Here is a 14,658-nt window from a genome sequence, read left to right as displayed (position 1 = left end):
ACAACCGTATTCACTGTGAGGAACTGATTTGCATTGTAAAGGTTCCATAACTCTGTTTTGCATTTAACAAATGTATGCCCCCTTACTGACTTCTGTATTGATGCAGATGACTTTCTTTAGTGACAATGCTGTTGAATAGTCGACCGTTGCTGTCCTCCGACATCTCTTGTTTAACGTTTTGTCATAGTTTATTCTCTTTGGATTACGTGTATTTGCTTTCAAACCAGCAGAATGTAACAATTGTGTAAATTTTGACATGAGACAAGAGAGAGAGAGAGAGAGAGAGAGAGAGAGGGAGAGAGAGAGTATATATAATAAACGTTCTTCTAAGGTATTCTAACAGAAACCTTACTGTTTTTTCCTGATAATGAAGAAACTGGCACTTTAATATAGATTATTTGGAAGTTATTTTTTGATGTGGTACTCAGATTTCTAACATTACCTTGTAGTTATAAAACGGCACCAAGAAGAACTTTATGGCAAAAATATATACATAATGATTTAAAATTGTAAGTAGTATTCTAATATGACTAACAATGCTTTAATCATCACAACGATATAATGTTGACGTCACGTCGACGTGATATTTAGCGCCATGTATACATCTAGAAATAGCGCTTTCAAATTTGATCAAATCTTTTACTTAATAGCAAGTTCAATACGAAATGTCACATTGAACAACTGTCTTGATTAATTTACACAAATATTAAGTTGTTTATTCGCTTTACACAATAAATCTTTTGCGCCCAAATTGAACTCTTCCGCAGGTCGTATTACCATTTCCGGTCCTGGCGTGCATAAACAAAGAGCGTGACGACCTAACAGTTGGCGCATGCATGCGCAAAGAAACAGTTCTGTCATATTTGATCTAAATTTTACAATAAAATTCATATTAGAATCGAAATCAGAACTTATTTATACATATTCTATTAGCGTTTTTTGTATATGTTTTCTTGCGTTTTAAATGTCAAATGAGTACATCGTATCCGAAGTACTCCTCTTACCTGACAGAACAAATTGCATTAAAATAGTGCAACGGCTCAGTATCAAACTTGGTTTTACCCGTAAGCGGTTTCGACTTGTATACTTATATGTGTAATATAATTTCCTTTAAACCTGTCCTAGTGGGTATGAGTGTGTTGCACATTTCATATCCGCTCATGAACAGACTTAGTAAACGCAAGTCTGCTGTTATTTTGCTTGTTTGCTTCTATTTTCTGTAGGATTTTCGTGAATATTTCATAAGTATCACAACCCATGTGTTCAAGTGTCGTGTGATTGTCGTAAAAACGCTACCCCCCACTCCTCGTACTTGGTCTGTGCTCTGGTTCTTATGGATTATGGAGTCCATTCAGTGTATTTGCAATAATAGATTTCAACTTAAGTCGTTGATAGAGGGCACGAAGGGTGTTTCACATTTCATTACTTCTCATAGACAGTCAAATAGAGAAAGTGGAAGTCGTTATTTTTTCTGTCCGTAAAGGATCTTTTATACATTTGATTTCATATACGACTGTTGTATTTTTCATTACAGATGGACCTGATACATGCACCATAAGTTCAGTATCTCCATTGACATTAACAGAAGGGAGATCATCACCTACAGTATCTTGTGAATCAGAATGTTATCCTTCTTGCTCACATACATGGAGTAACGTCTCATCAAATAGTGCTATCGGGGAAAATGGACAATTTCAGCTTGTAAAGACGACAAGATACCAAGCTGGAAATTACCAGTGCTTTTGCAAAAACACAGCTACTGTACAATATGTCAAAAATCAAACTGCAATTTTGCATATTATTATTCAATGTAAGTAAAAACAAGTTTTTCCAATTAGGTCAGAATATCAGGAAAGGAAAATAAAGTATATATGACAGAACCTAAGTCCAATAATATTTTCTGATCATTTATATGGTGCTTCCGTGTCCGAGTTGTTGAGGTCATTGACTTTGAACCACTTATCCCTTACCGGCAATGGATTGAAACCTCGCTCGAGCTGGATTACGAAGGTCAGCAGTTAACCCAGGTGCCCGCCCATGCCTAAAACAATGACTACAGAGGTACCTGAGCTTTCCTCAATTATAGAAAGCTGTAAAAGTCGCCAAATGACCTCAATTGTGTTAATGTGACTGGAAACCCAAGAATAATGACATTAATATATATATGCATATTTGTATACAGCAGTGATGCGAGTTATTACTCGGCTTTATCCTACCTGAAACGTCATTGTTTTCCTTATTAACATCTGAATTTCATATCGGATGTGCTACTAAATTTGTATGTGTGTTATCACGGTAAATAGCCCATTAACGATGATACTTTCATTTTTTCCTGGCTCAAGAATACACTTCTTTCATTTATATAATATAGATATGAGTAGAAACGTATGTTATAAAAAATGAATATTAGGTTTGCATCGGGAAATATGCACTTGTTCTTTTGCGGGCTAATATTGCGCTCCTAAAGTCGTGCAATATTTCTGCTACAGAAGTCTTGCGTTATATATTTATTTATATAGACACAATCGTGAAGCCCGATATCCTACAGGCCGCTACTGCTTGTATAATGTTATGGCTTTGATACTAATTCAAGATAATATACACAAGGTTAGCTTTTTGAAAACACTAGCCAGTAGCTCGTTGGTAATGCTGAACATAACTGAGACTGAAAGATCAGTGAAGTACATAATACTGGTACACCATCGAGCTGTTACACAAAGTAGAAGCACATTTCACTTAGAGAGTAAGAGAGTCTCCGTGGGTTTACATATTTTGCAATACCTGGTTCTCAGCTTTCCAATGCTATTGCAATTTTTGCGATTTTATTGTTTTATTAAAATAGGCTAATTATTGAGAAATAAACCCTTTCTGCCTTTAAAATCAAGCAGATCTCGTTTTGTTTCATCCCCTCTGATCGGACAACGGTTTATTTAGTTTAAGTATGTTAGTCTTAATGTATTGAATTTCTGTAATTCGAGTTTTAATCTAATCGGATTTTCGTCTTTGGTTAGATTACGTAAAAGTAAGTCTTCTACAGGACTGTTTACAACAGTGAATTCTCAGTGTAAAATGTGAAGTAGTTCAAAATGTTGTTACATATTGTTGATGAAATGCATACGAACATGTGACAATTTTATATTTAGTTGCTTATTTACTGAGAAAAAAATCTTATTCTTGTTAAAATATTGTGCAAAATTCATGATGTCTTCATCAGAAAATAAGATAGTCAAGTAAACAGACTGTAAAATAAAATTATAGAGAAGTCAACGACGAAGAATTCGGCATCTCAAAAAGACACTGGTTCTAAGCTTGCACAGAAAGTAAGGCAAAGACTGGGATTCGATGGTTTCGTTCTTTTTCGCTGTTTTCAAACAAACTTCCTATCGTAATACCGTGCCGTCGAATATGTCGAGGTTGTGTGGCGACCTTTATAAAAACCCTTGTAGATTGCTGTAATTCGTATTTTTACCCACATGTTATCTATGTCAGTATCTGCCTTTACTGGGCCTTCGGGCAGATCTATTTAAGTTCTGCAAATTAAAAATGATGACGAGATAAAAAAGACACAAAACAAACACTATTCAGTTGTACAGAATATACACCGGTATGCTTCGTTTAGGTCGGTGTCCAATGTCGCCATCCAAAGAAGAGCAAGACATATTAACATATTGTAATATTTAAAAATCTACCAATTATTCGATTTTCTTTAAAAATCAGTTTGAAATGCGAAAGTGATAAAATTATGCATATTATTATTATATCAAGTTTCATTCATTCATGCGAAGTTAACGACAGAATAGGATCAGCAATTTAAACATGCATCGTTAGCGCCAATCATGGATTTGCCGATCCTATTCTGTCGTACATTTCGCATGAACACCGAAAAAAATCATTTCATTTTTGAAGTAATATTTAAAAACAAAAAGGGCAATAACTCCACAATAAAGTGCTCTAGCATGAAAGTCACAAAATATGCTCACCATTTTGACGATGTAGGCCAAGTTTCATTTCAGTTGCAGGAAAACTTTAGGATGAGTTGAGTACACAATCTTCTGTTGTTGTTGTAATATTTCGAAAAATATAGAAGTCCTGACAATATGCGCAGATTCATTTCATGTTGATTACATACATGAAGTTTCAATTCAGTTAGATCAAAGCAGTAGGATGAGTTGAGTACAGAATATTCTGATGCAGTCGTAATATTTCAATGTCCATAGAGGGCCATAACACCAAAAATAACAAGCGATTTAAGTGAATTGGTATCGCCTGCCAAATGGAATAAAGGTTTTACCCTTGAAATAGTATTATCTGCTTACAAAAAGCACTTAAATGCAATATCATTTAATTACTGTCCTGTAGTAAGCGTCTCATTCCTAACTAAATTATTTAAAACTATTTGTTCTATATTTAGTAACAATGACTGTGACTCTAGCTACCCAAAATGAAACACAAACATCGATCTCTATAAAAGCACAAGCATTCACAATAAATCCCATTTCTCACAGGAATCTTCTGTCCTGACATCACAAGGCGGTGGCTTCCGTGTCATATGAACATACCTTAGTGGTGGTTTCTAAAGTTGTAACCTGTATTGAAGCAAACAATAATGTAAATGTAGACAAAATATTCTAGAAAAAGATCGCCAGTTACTAAAATATGGTAATTTTACTTTTGATGGTAAAAATATGTGTATTTCGTATTTAAGTGTTCAAGATCTCATTCACATATTAGACGAAGTAACTTCTGCTGCATGTATTTGATTTTGATTGTCATTATACTTTTGTTTATCCCTCTGTTTGTTATTGTAGTGTTCACGAACAAGTAAATAAATAAATCTATTTCGTAGATCCGCCTGATGTAACTGTGTCGCTTTCAACAGAAGATATAACAGCGGGTAATACACTCAGTATATCATGTGATGCAGACGGAGTTCCTTCAGTCTACAGCTACAATGGGTTAACTCAAACATGGAATGGTACCCCTGTACCTAATGCACATACAGAAGTGATTGGTACACCAAAATATAGTACACTACATATACCATCTCTGCAGCTTCAAGACTCTGGCACTTATACCTGTTATGTAAACAATGGAGTGAGGACAGCAGATACCGTTTCATCAGTGACTGTTAAAGTCAAAGGTAATATTGGAAACGTTTGATTATGGGTCTTGTGATGAGAATTGGTTCGAAATTGCACATAACTGAGTATGCTTGCTTCAGATTATCTGTAGGTATACTGCTTATTCTCTAAAAAAAATTTTAGAATATATAACCCCTTTCCCTCCTTAGATTTGTATTCTTAATTGACGTTACCTTGATACCAAATTTGCAGCGATGATACATTAGCTCACGTGTATTCATAGTGGTATTTGTTCGACTGTTCGAGTAAGACGAATGTAGCAAATAGCATCCCCAAAGGCAAACAATTAACATTACCGCATTTCATTCAACTTAAAAAAATCAGTTGCATTTATAACAAATAATATATTTATTACCATAGCCAGACAAAAAAATATCAATGAAAGTTTCCATGATTTAGTGATAAATAGGCTCGATCAATAATTGTATTGAATTTTAGTGGCATTTTTTGCTGTAGTCGGTTCAAACCCCATATTTACTTTTACTTTTCTATTGTTCTCCGCCATTGAAAAATATAAATAGTAAACCTTCATGATATTTTGCGAATCAATATAGCGATATACATTGTAAATTGAAATTGATGTCCAAACTTGCACTCTGCTTTGCTTTTACACCCTTTACTGACTTGTTTTTATAAAAACACAGCACAATTTTGTAATCATACTTCATAATCATTTGAATACAATATTTGTACTAGCGTTTGCTGTTATTATAGCTTAATATTGATACTGACTAATCTGATACAAATCGTATGATAAAGAAATATAGATGTACTGACACTTTGAAGAAATGTTCTCTCTAGTTTATTGTTAAGTTGGTTTGAACTTTCGAAATTGGTGCTGGTCTTGCTTATCCTAGAAGACAAATATTCCTTCAAATAATCACAGAGGATTACTATTATGAAATTGACAATTCTAGAAGCTCTTGAAACATTGCCAGTTATGGGTGTATTACCTTATAAGGATATCCTTGCTTTGGTTATTGTCAGTGTCATAATATACACTGTAACCTTGCATAAATAAATCCGTTAATGCATTAAATCATTCCCCATTTTGTAGTAATAGGTCTGAGTAGGTTTTAATAACCAATATTTCTCAAGGCTGATTTTTAAGCGCTTTATATACATACCAATTGTCACGGAAAAAGTATACTTATTTATCGAAAACATGCATTTTCTATTAAAAACTTAGTCATTGTGGTAGGATGACAATTTCTATCAGTTATTTTGCAGCTCTTTTGAACTATGATGTTAAACTTTCTGGGGCTGTAAAATTGCTGAGCGATGGAACGGGTACAGGTCACTCATAAACATGCTTGCTTGAGATATTCCTCATTATATATGAGATATTTGTTACATTTGTTAAAAAATCAGAAGAAAAAAAGATAATGGACAAAACTTTCATTTAGCTTGATACTAGATGTAAACTAGATGTAAAGCAACCCACTTTAGCCAACGCGCTAGTGTTGTAGTTTGGCGACCGTCGTATAGTGTACTTCCGGCATCATGATGTTTTAGGTCAAGCTCAGAGACGTGACATTTCTAGCAGACATACATCAAACGCTACAAAGAGATATATATCTTAGTTACATGATACATCATTAAAACATTTTGATGCGAATCTTAGCAGCAATTGTTCTGATTTAATAACGATTATGCGTTGCCCTAAATGACATTAATGTATTAGTAAGTTTATGCTGAACTGAGTGTTTTCCTTTTCTTTCAGTTCTTCCTAAAATACTCACACACGTTTTAATATTTGCTGGAAGAGTTAGTGGACTAATAAATGTCAGTTTGCAGTTCTACAGTTTTCCTGACATAGAGGAAGTTGCTTTCAAACGATACGATGACCAGACAATAACAAATGATACTGCCAAGAAATACATTGTTTCTCATTATGAAACTACTGTGCGCGATAAATTCTATGGAAAAGAAGTCAGTTTAAGTGGCATGCAGGGCAATCTGGTGATTTCAAATTTGAAGAAAGAGGATTTCGGAAATTACACGCTAATTTTGAAAAATGAACTTGGAAATACTATTACACCGTTTATTATTGATGCAATAAGTAAGTAATATTTGGTTTTGGTAGACTGTATTCAGTCTGAGAGCTAGTACTTACACTTCCAGCTTAATTTAATTGGGATATCTCAAATATTGCATAGTGCAAGGATCGAGCGTACGAACTCTAAATTCTAGTATTGTGCACTGTCTGCAGAAATAAGTTAAGTTGTACCGGTTTAACGGATCTTGAAGGTTTCTCTAACTAAAGCAGTTTGCTTGCACATGAAATTACATAACTGAACGTTTACTTTGTAGTAAGATCATAACACAAACATTTCATGTCTATGTAGAGAGATATGTTTCATATTTGAAGGTCCCCCGAGTGGTGCATTTGACATAACTATAAACAATATTCAACAAAACACAGTACGTGTTTCCTGGAAACCTGGTTTCCACGGAGGGTTTGCCCAGACATTTTTGATTCAGCTAAGTACTGATAGGACACAATGGAGAAACGAGGAAACAATTTACGGTGGGACAGATGAAAGTGAAGAACCGATGTATGAAGTGTTGCATAATCTACAGGAGTCAACAACGTATTATGTACGGATGTATGCCTTTAACAGTGAAGGAAATAGTCCTTTCTCTGAAGTCCATAATTTCACTACTCTTCCTATTACAGGTCAGTGGAAAGAATCAAACTTTAACATATTTCTTTACACATTTGTTTCGTTTACATTGTCTATATTTCTTAATCAGTCGATCTGTTTTATATGCATATCTATGATGTATACATCTATATCTGCCTATTGAAGGCCGGTGCACCGTGTTAATTGCCGAATGTTAAACAGTAGTTATTTACGGTGACATTCTAATTGCTAAATGCTTAATGTCAATTGACAATTATGAAACGATTAATGCTGTTGTAACTTACGAAATGTAGAACAATAGATTCCAAATGCTTATTGGTGAATGCTTATTAAAAAAAAGAGCTGAGGTATCAGTAAAAGGATTCACTGGCGTTTTTTACAAGATAACTTTTTCTCTGTGAAAACATGTTTCTTATCGTTTTGAAGTAAACAGTTTCTGTCCCATGTTCGCATGACCGGCAGTTCCGAACTCCTAGAGAATAGTTTGGCAATAAGCATTTATCATTTGGTAAATATAACATTAAATATTTGACATTTAAATTTGGTGTTTAGCATTAAGTATGTGGCATATATCATTTGGTACTTAGCATTTGACATTAAAAATTGGGTTTTATGCTTAAAGTATTAGCATTTAGCATTAACAAAAAGGGCATTTAGCATTTGGTAATTAACATGGCGTACCGGTCTTCCATAGTTTCTAAATATAGAGAGTGACATTCTCGGAACGTGACTTTTCCCGTGGGACTGTGTTCTTGTTTTAAAAATTTAAAATCAGTTATGTCTTACCACCTAAGTATTTGATAGTGAATTAACAAAATTAACGCTTAAAATAATTATCTTTTATAATACGTTTTTGGCAGTTATTTGATTTTCAAAGTATATATCTTAAGGTGAAAGATGATACAGTTTAAATGCCATACATAACATTTACCTATGTTTTTCAGAAGTGCAAGACAACAGTGCAGCAGTGACAGCTGGTGCTGTGGGCGGAGCAATTTCGGCTGTGGTTGTTATAGCGGTGATAGTAGTTGTAGTGGTCCTAGTTCGGAGAGAAATTATCACAAAAGGTATCCTGTTTTATGACTTTTTGCACCAGCGGGTTCTGTCTCGTTCTTCTGCTTATCATTATATGTACACGTCATTCCATACAGGAAATTATTACATTTAACTTCTTACAAAGTTTTGCTATATATTGTTCCTCAAAACAAAATTTGTTCAGTTTGCTATGTTCTTTATGGTCATGTATAGTCATTCAATACCATCTTACTATAACCTCAGATCCCCTTTCTAAATTCCAGTTTGTTTAGTTCTGCTCATTGTTTTCTCGTTTAGGGCAAACCCATTATTTTAACTGGGGACCATACGCCGCTTTTCATGGAATTACACACTAGTGTAGCATTGAAGGTTCCATGTGCACCGCCGTATGAACGCATCTGCGGATGTCTCTAAATTGTTTTTTTTTGTACTTTTAGCATGTGTAAATGTTGAGTTCTGCTCAACCCGGGGCTAGAGGGCGTGGACGGTAGCATGCATTTCCACTACCGTCCATGAACAGGCTCAATCAAACCGAGCCTGCAACATTTTCGTTTTTGTTGTGTTGAGCGACCTGTGGAGTTTCCACTTTTCTATTTTACTATGTTGTCTCTTTTGTAATAAAAAGAAATGAATATTGACATTGTTTTCAGTTATTATATACATAAATGAAATGAATGAGTGAATGGTATTTAAAAGACAGGTGTAATAATAAAACAGGCCTAATCGTATAAATTTTGATATCTCACCATTCACCAAATTCTTTGCACTTACCGGAGTCAGGTTATTTTTACATCGCTATATATTAAACTGTTATGTATAAAATTGTTCATGTAGTAAGCCGGAAGAACAACTTTGTTCAGTAGAGAATCATACAAGTACGACGACAGCGGTCAAAATTTCATAGGATGCTTGCCAGTGGTCAGCAGATGGCCACTATTGTTTGAGGGTCAGTTAGCAAAAGGTCAAGTTCATGACTGCCAAATGTTATAGAATAATTGCCTGTGGTCAGTTAACTCATATTTTCAGTGTGAAGAAACATTAAATCATCGCCATACCAGCAATAGGTGTCATCTTAGGAATACTTATTTTCAAACTATTAAAAACCTTTACAATAAATCAATCAGTCATGTTTTTGATAATCATGTTTAATCTGCTTTTCATTTTAAGACACCATCAGGACAAGAATACAGATCGCAATCAGGTAGATAATAATAAATCTCTTTTTTAGTTTTACTTAAGAAGTTTAAGAATAAAGTACATAAAGTCGAGATTAACCCGTAAATCATGACTGGATTTCTCACAATAAATATAGGTTTGTCCTGGTAAGAAGTCAAAATGGGAAAATCATGTACATTACATGGTCAGCTAGGTCTTACTCGGTGACAATATTCTGTGCAATCTGACACAACCTGTCATTTGTATAAGGTCCTTCATTCAAATTCGGTGCAAAATAGATCTCATGAGACATAAAGAAGAAAGAAATCTTTTACATCTTTGACATTTTATATTGGCTGTTTTCGTTTGATAGGAAAAAGCAGAAGGATCAAGCAGAGGTGGAAACTGATGGTCAAGATAATTCTATGTAAGTTGAAAAATTGCTGGCTTAAATATTTCGGTATTGGCTTTTTAGCTGGTTTATGCCTAAGTTTACTTTAAACGATAATGGAGAAGGCTCGACTCTAGTTTGTGAATAATCAGATTTAATTTGACATAACGCAAAATGTCATATTACTGATCGGTTTGAATGCTATGTTTATAGTTATATAGTTATATTTCAACATATATCAAATTTGTCTAAAAGTATAATTGATAAGCTGTCTAATTAGATAATACATTGTAGCAAACAACATCTAAATAATGTAAAAAAAATTTACTGTTGCAGAAGGATGTATGAGCATCTAAATCATACCACAGGCAGCGAAAACACTAATGTGTATGATGCTTTGAAAGGTAGATTGATTTTGTTGATACATAAATACTTTCTGTTTTATGCTAAAAATGTAAAACTTAACAATATTAGAAAATAGCTATGAGCTTACCAAACAAAATAACTAATCACAATTGTATCAGAAATATATACATACAGTAAGCAAACGTTTTTAATTGTGATAAATATGTTATGTTTGTATTTTTTAAAAATAGTATAATACACAGCAAATGTTTTAGACATATTCCAAATAAATAATACATTTTCTGTATTATTTTCAGTTGATCTCAAAGCCACAGGCAACAGGTTAGTTATAATGTACCATGTCTTTCTAAACAGCAAAACTTTAAGACAATAGAAAAAAACTTAGCTTTTAACGACACAGCCATCAATTACCTTTACATTTATTTCTCTATTTTGTTTTGCCGCGATAGCTTTCATGAACACCAGCAGTTTTATTCAAAAATCATAATATATGATTTCTTTCCATTTCAGCAACAGCCAGTATGAAAACCTTCCAAAGGCAGTTTCTACATCTCCTACATACGTGAATATTTCCACAGGTAGTTAGTATACAATATAGTTTTCCAGTAGTCTTAGCTAATTTAATTCATATTAAAGGAAGTTACTTCATTACATACATCAGCACTTTTAATCAAAGCCTTGAGATGTGTGGTGGTTGCGGGTTTTGCTAGATTTATTTTCTGTATGCCAATCTATAAATATACATGTATAAGAAACAAATACAAATGTCATATCTAAGATTAACTCTGCCCAAAGAGCTATAAAAATAAATAGATGGTGTATCTTATACTTCTTTGTTCTGCCTGACCTTACATGAACTTATCTAAATTTGCCAACTGGAAGTCAGTGATGTGCTGGAATACCTTATCTATAATCTAAATGGTCAGTGTGAATGGATCATGAATGGATAGAGGTTTAATAAGAACTGCTTGATCATTGATAATTCATCCGCATTATTCATTCATGAATGGGAGTAATTTGTGTAGCACATGAACATCTTTGGATGTGATTCGGAATCAAAAAAAGAAGCTATATGATTGTCAGAGTTACACTTGTAACTTTGGTACCGGGATAAACCCGCATCCAAAAACCTTCTGATATTCTGAGAATGATATCAATGAAAATGTTATAAAATATTACTCTATTATTCAAATCTGACAATTTGACAAAACTTTAAACAAATACTTGCATTCCAATACAACTATATTTTATATTACAGGCAAATTGAACAAAAACGCTAACCAGACATACGAAAATTTGAAACTACATTCGGAAATAAAAGATGGAAAATGAATAAACACTGTACGGTTTCCCGGTGATATTACTGGCAATTAATGACAGGCACACAAACTTGAAAGGACATTGCATTACTGGACATTTGTATTTTGTTGACTTAAATATGTAAAGATCCTTTTATACAATTATAATCTTCTTTTCTAGCTGACAATAGAGTACGTAAACGTTTATAGAAATATACTTTATTACTTGATAGGGGATACCCATAAAGCCTACGCCCATAGATCTATGGAATGCATTTAGACATGGTGATAACTTAGTTATAAGACATTGTTTGATTAATTTCGTACCTACTTCTGTTAGGAAAGTAATACTATGCAGATTTTCTGTTACGTAGTGAATATTTTTTTCTGTTTAGAATGTCTAAATAAATTGCACAAAAGAGCAAATAAGGACTTCAACAATAAACAGAATTAGTCCAAACGCGTTTCCGTCGATGAAAGTATATACATTGACTACTAAAAGTACTATGGAGTTTTAACACGTATTCACGTATTCAAGAAGTCATAACGCACTTTGGCGTTGTTTTCAAACATCCCATCCTCACGCGAAATACATACATTTTACCAGGTTTAGCCCATATCAACGGTGTTAGAACGTTTGCTATTTTACCAACTGCCTCTCAGTATAAAATATTATCGTTTCCGAAATTTATAGGAGAATGAGAGGGCTGTGGTTTTAAAACTTGGCTTTTCCTATTTGTTTTGTAGTTTAATTTTCGTTTGGGACACGAACAATGTCCCGGAATCCCGAGGACCCCAAATTCTGCTCCAGGATACATTTTCAATAACGACAATGACATAGCCAAATTAAATACCGAGTTACATTATTTTAACAAAATATTGGACCAAAAAATATATAACCGATGTTGCATTCAACTCTCAAAATCTGCTAAATCTTAAATCGTATATATTTCTCTTTTTTTTTTGTTTCAATTCTAATTCAGCAACAACCTTTATCAGTTGTTACAAAATAACGGTATTAGACTGTTACTGAATTTAATTCGAAACAAAGAAATAAATAAATATGATTCAAGATTCAGCAGTTTTGAGTGTATTTTCATCTTTTCATACTTGAGGGATCGCTTGTATTGGTGGGAGATCCCGAATTCTACATGTAGGGGGCCCTCTGGGACACCACTGAAAAACGTTAAAGGCCTGATAGCTGGTGATGCTTTTCAAAGTTATATGTAACATAACATCTCAATACTCTTACCTCCTGGTTTGTTAAAGAAGCGGATATTTACCATGAGTTATGTATGAACGTAGTGCTTGTTGTGAGCCACTCCTTTTGCTTTGATACATGTTTTAAATTAAATGCATTTATATAAATTAAATTGTTTAGTTACGTTAAACAATATCCCTGAATGTTTTGTGAATTTGAATTATTGTGAATGTTTTGTTAATATGAATTACCATGTCAAAGTAGCAATAAATATTATCCAAACAAATTATTTATGAATCGGATATTTTGAAGAGAGTTTCATTATGTGTTCAGTATCTAAGCAAATAAAGAAGAAATGTGCATGTTCATTGTTAAATACTAGTAATTATTTCAGATTTTCTTAAAAGAAATAATGACAATATATACACTTGATGAATGCATATATACTAAGCTGCCCTGGTGTTTTAAGTTTTATTTGTCGTAGAGAAACAGCGACCTTATATCTTTATTTGTTTTTTTGAAAATAAACAGTCGTCTAGCAACGCAGGTTGCGTTACTATTGTGTAGAAAGGCGGTCATTAATTTTAGCACTAGAATTTTTGTGGGCAGCCCCAGTTAAAGGTAGATAGAATTTATTTCCTCCAAGGAGGTGAGCATTATACATGTATTTTCAAACAGAAAAATATACATGTATAATGTGAAAATGTATTTTGCAATATAGCGACAAAATAAAACAGATTGTATATCAATATTCATAATAAACGCGTTTACATGATCCTACAAATTAACCAAATGAAGTTTTATATTTTAACTTTCCAATTCATTTTTGACAACTGATACAAGAATGTATGATGACTCATATGAAATAAAGAAAAAATGTCAAAAAAAACCCCATAAATCGTAAGTAGTATATTGTGGGCTCCATAACCTCAGATTCCCTTCCTCAATTTCAGTTTGTTTAGTTCTGCCCATTGTTTTTTAGTTTGGGGCAAACCCTTTACTTTATCTGGGGACCAAACGCCGCTCTTCATGGAATTACACGCCTCAACACGTGTATCATTGAAGGTTCCATGTGCACCGCCGTTTGAATACATCTGCGGATGTCTCTAAATTATTTTTGTACTTTTAGCATGTGTAAATGTTGAGTTCTGCTCAACCCGGGGCTAGAGGGCGTGGACGGTAGCATGCATTTCCACTACCGTCCATGAACAGGCTCAATCAAACCGAGCCTGCAACATTTTCGTTTTTGTCGTGTTGAGCGACCTGTGAAGTTTCCACTTTTCTCTATTATATATCCTGTTTACGTTCCGTGATATTCAAAACAGAATACAATAACTACTGAACATTTTAAAATGGAAATGTTCCTTGATAGAACGAGGTCGAAGAAGCATTTTGGTAAGTTCTGGACGTGTATCAACATAAA

General features: G+C 33.7%; 1 protein-coding gene across 3 annotated transcripts in view; it reads left to right on the top strand.

Annotated features, from left to right (window-relative positions):
* Positions 1-14,528, top strand: part of LOC123561119 (hemicentin-2-like) — a 41,100-nt gene extending 26,572 nt beyond the window's left edge. The window contains exons 7-17 of one of the 3 annotated variants that reach the window (XM_053533600.1): positions 1,535-1,810; positions 4,847-5,140; positions 6,865-7,203; positions 7,513-7,821; positions 8,737-8,856; positions 9,992-10,025; positions 10,353-10,406; positions 10,707-10,774; positions 11,033-11,057; positions 11,247-11,314; positions 11,995-14,528. In XM_053533600.1, coding sequence (XP_053389575.1) covers positions 1,535-1,810; positions 4,847-5,140; positions 6,865-7,203; positions 7,513-7,821; positions 8,737-8,856; positions 9,992-10,025; positions 10,353-10,406; positions 10,707-10,774; positions 11,033-11,057; positions 11,247-11,314; positions 11,995-12,068 — 1,661 coding nt within the window. In that variant the 3' untranslated portion in view covers positions 12,069-14,528. Of the gene's footprint in view, positions 1-1,534; positions 1,811-4,846; positions 5,141-6,864; positions 7,204-7,512; positions 7,822-8,733; positions 8,857-9,991; positions 10,026-10,352; positions 10,407-10,706; positions 10,775-11,032; positions 11,058-11,246; positions 11,315-11,994 lie in introns of all 3 variants that reach the window. The other 2 variants (XM_053533599.1, XM_053533601.1) reach the window with 2 other exon arrangements.
* Positions 14,529-14,658: the final 130 nt, after the last annotated feature.

Source organism: Mercenaria mercenaria, unplaced genomic scaffold, assembly GCF_021730395.1.
Source record: "Mercenaria mercenaria strain notata unplaced genomic scaffold, MADL_Memer_1 contig_2904, whole genome shotgun sequence".
Taxonomy (NCBI): Eukaryota; Metazoa; Mollusca; class Bivalvia; order Venerida; family Veneridae; genus Mercenaria; species Mercenaria mercenaria.
The sequence above is the reverse complement of the archived record's forward strand: the minus strand, read 5'-3'. Positions and strand labels throughout refer to the sequence as shown.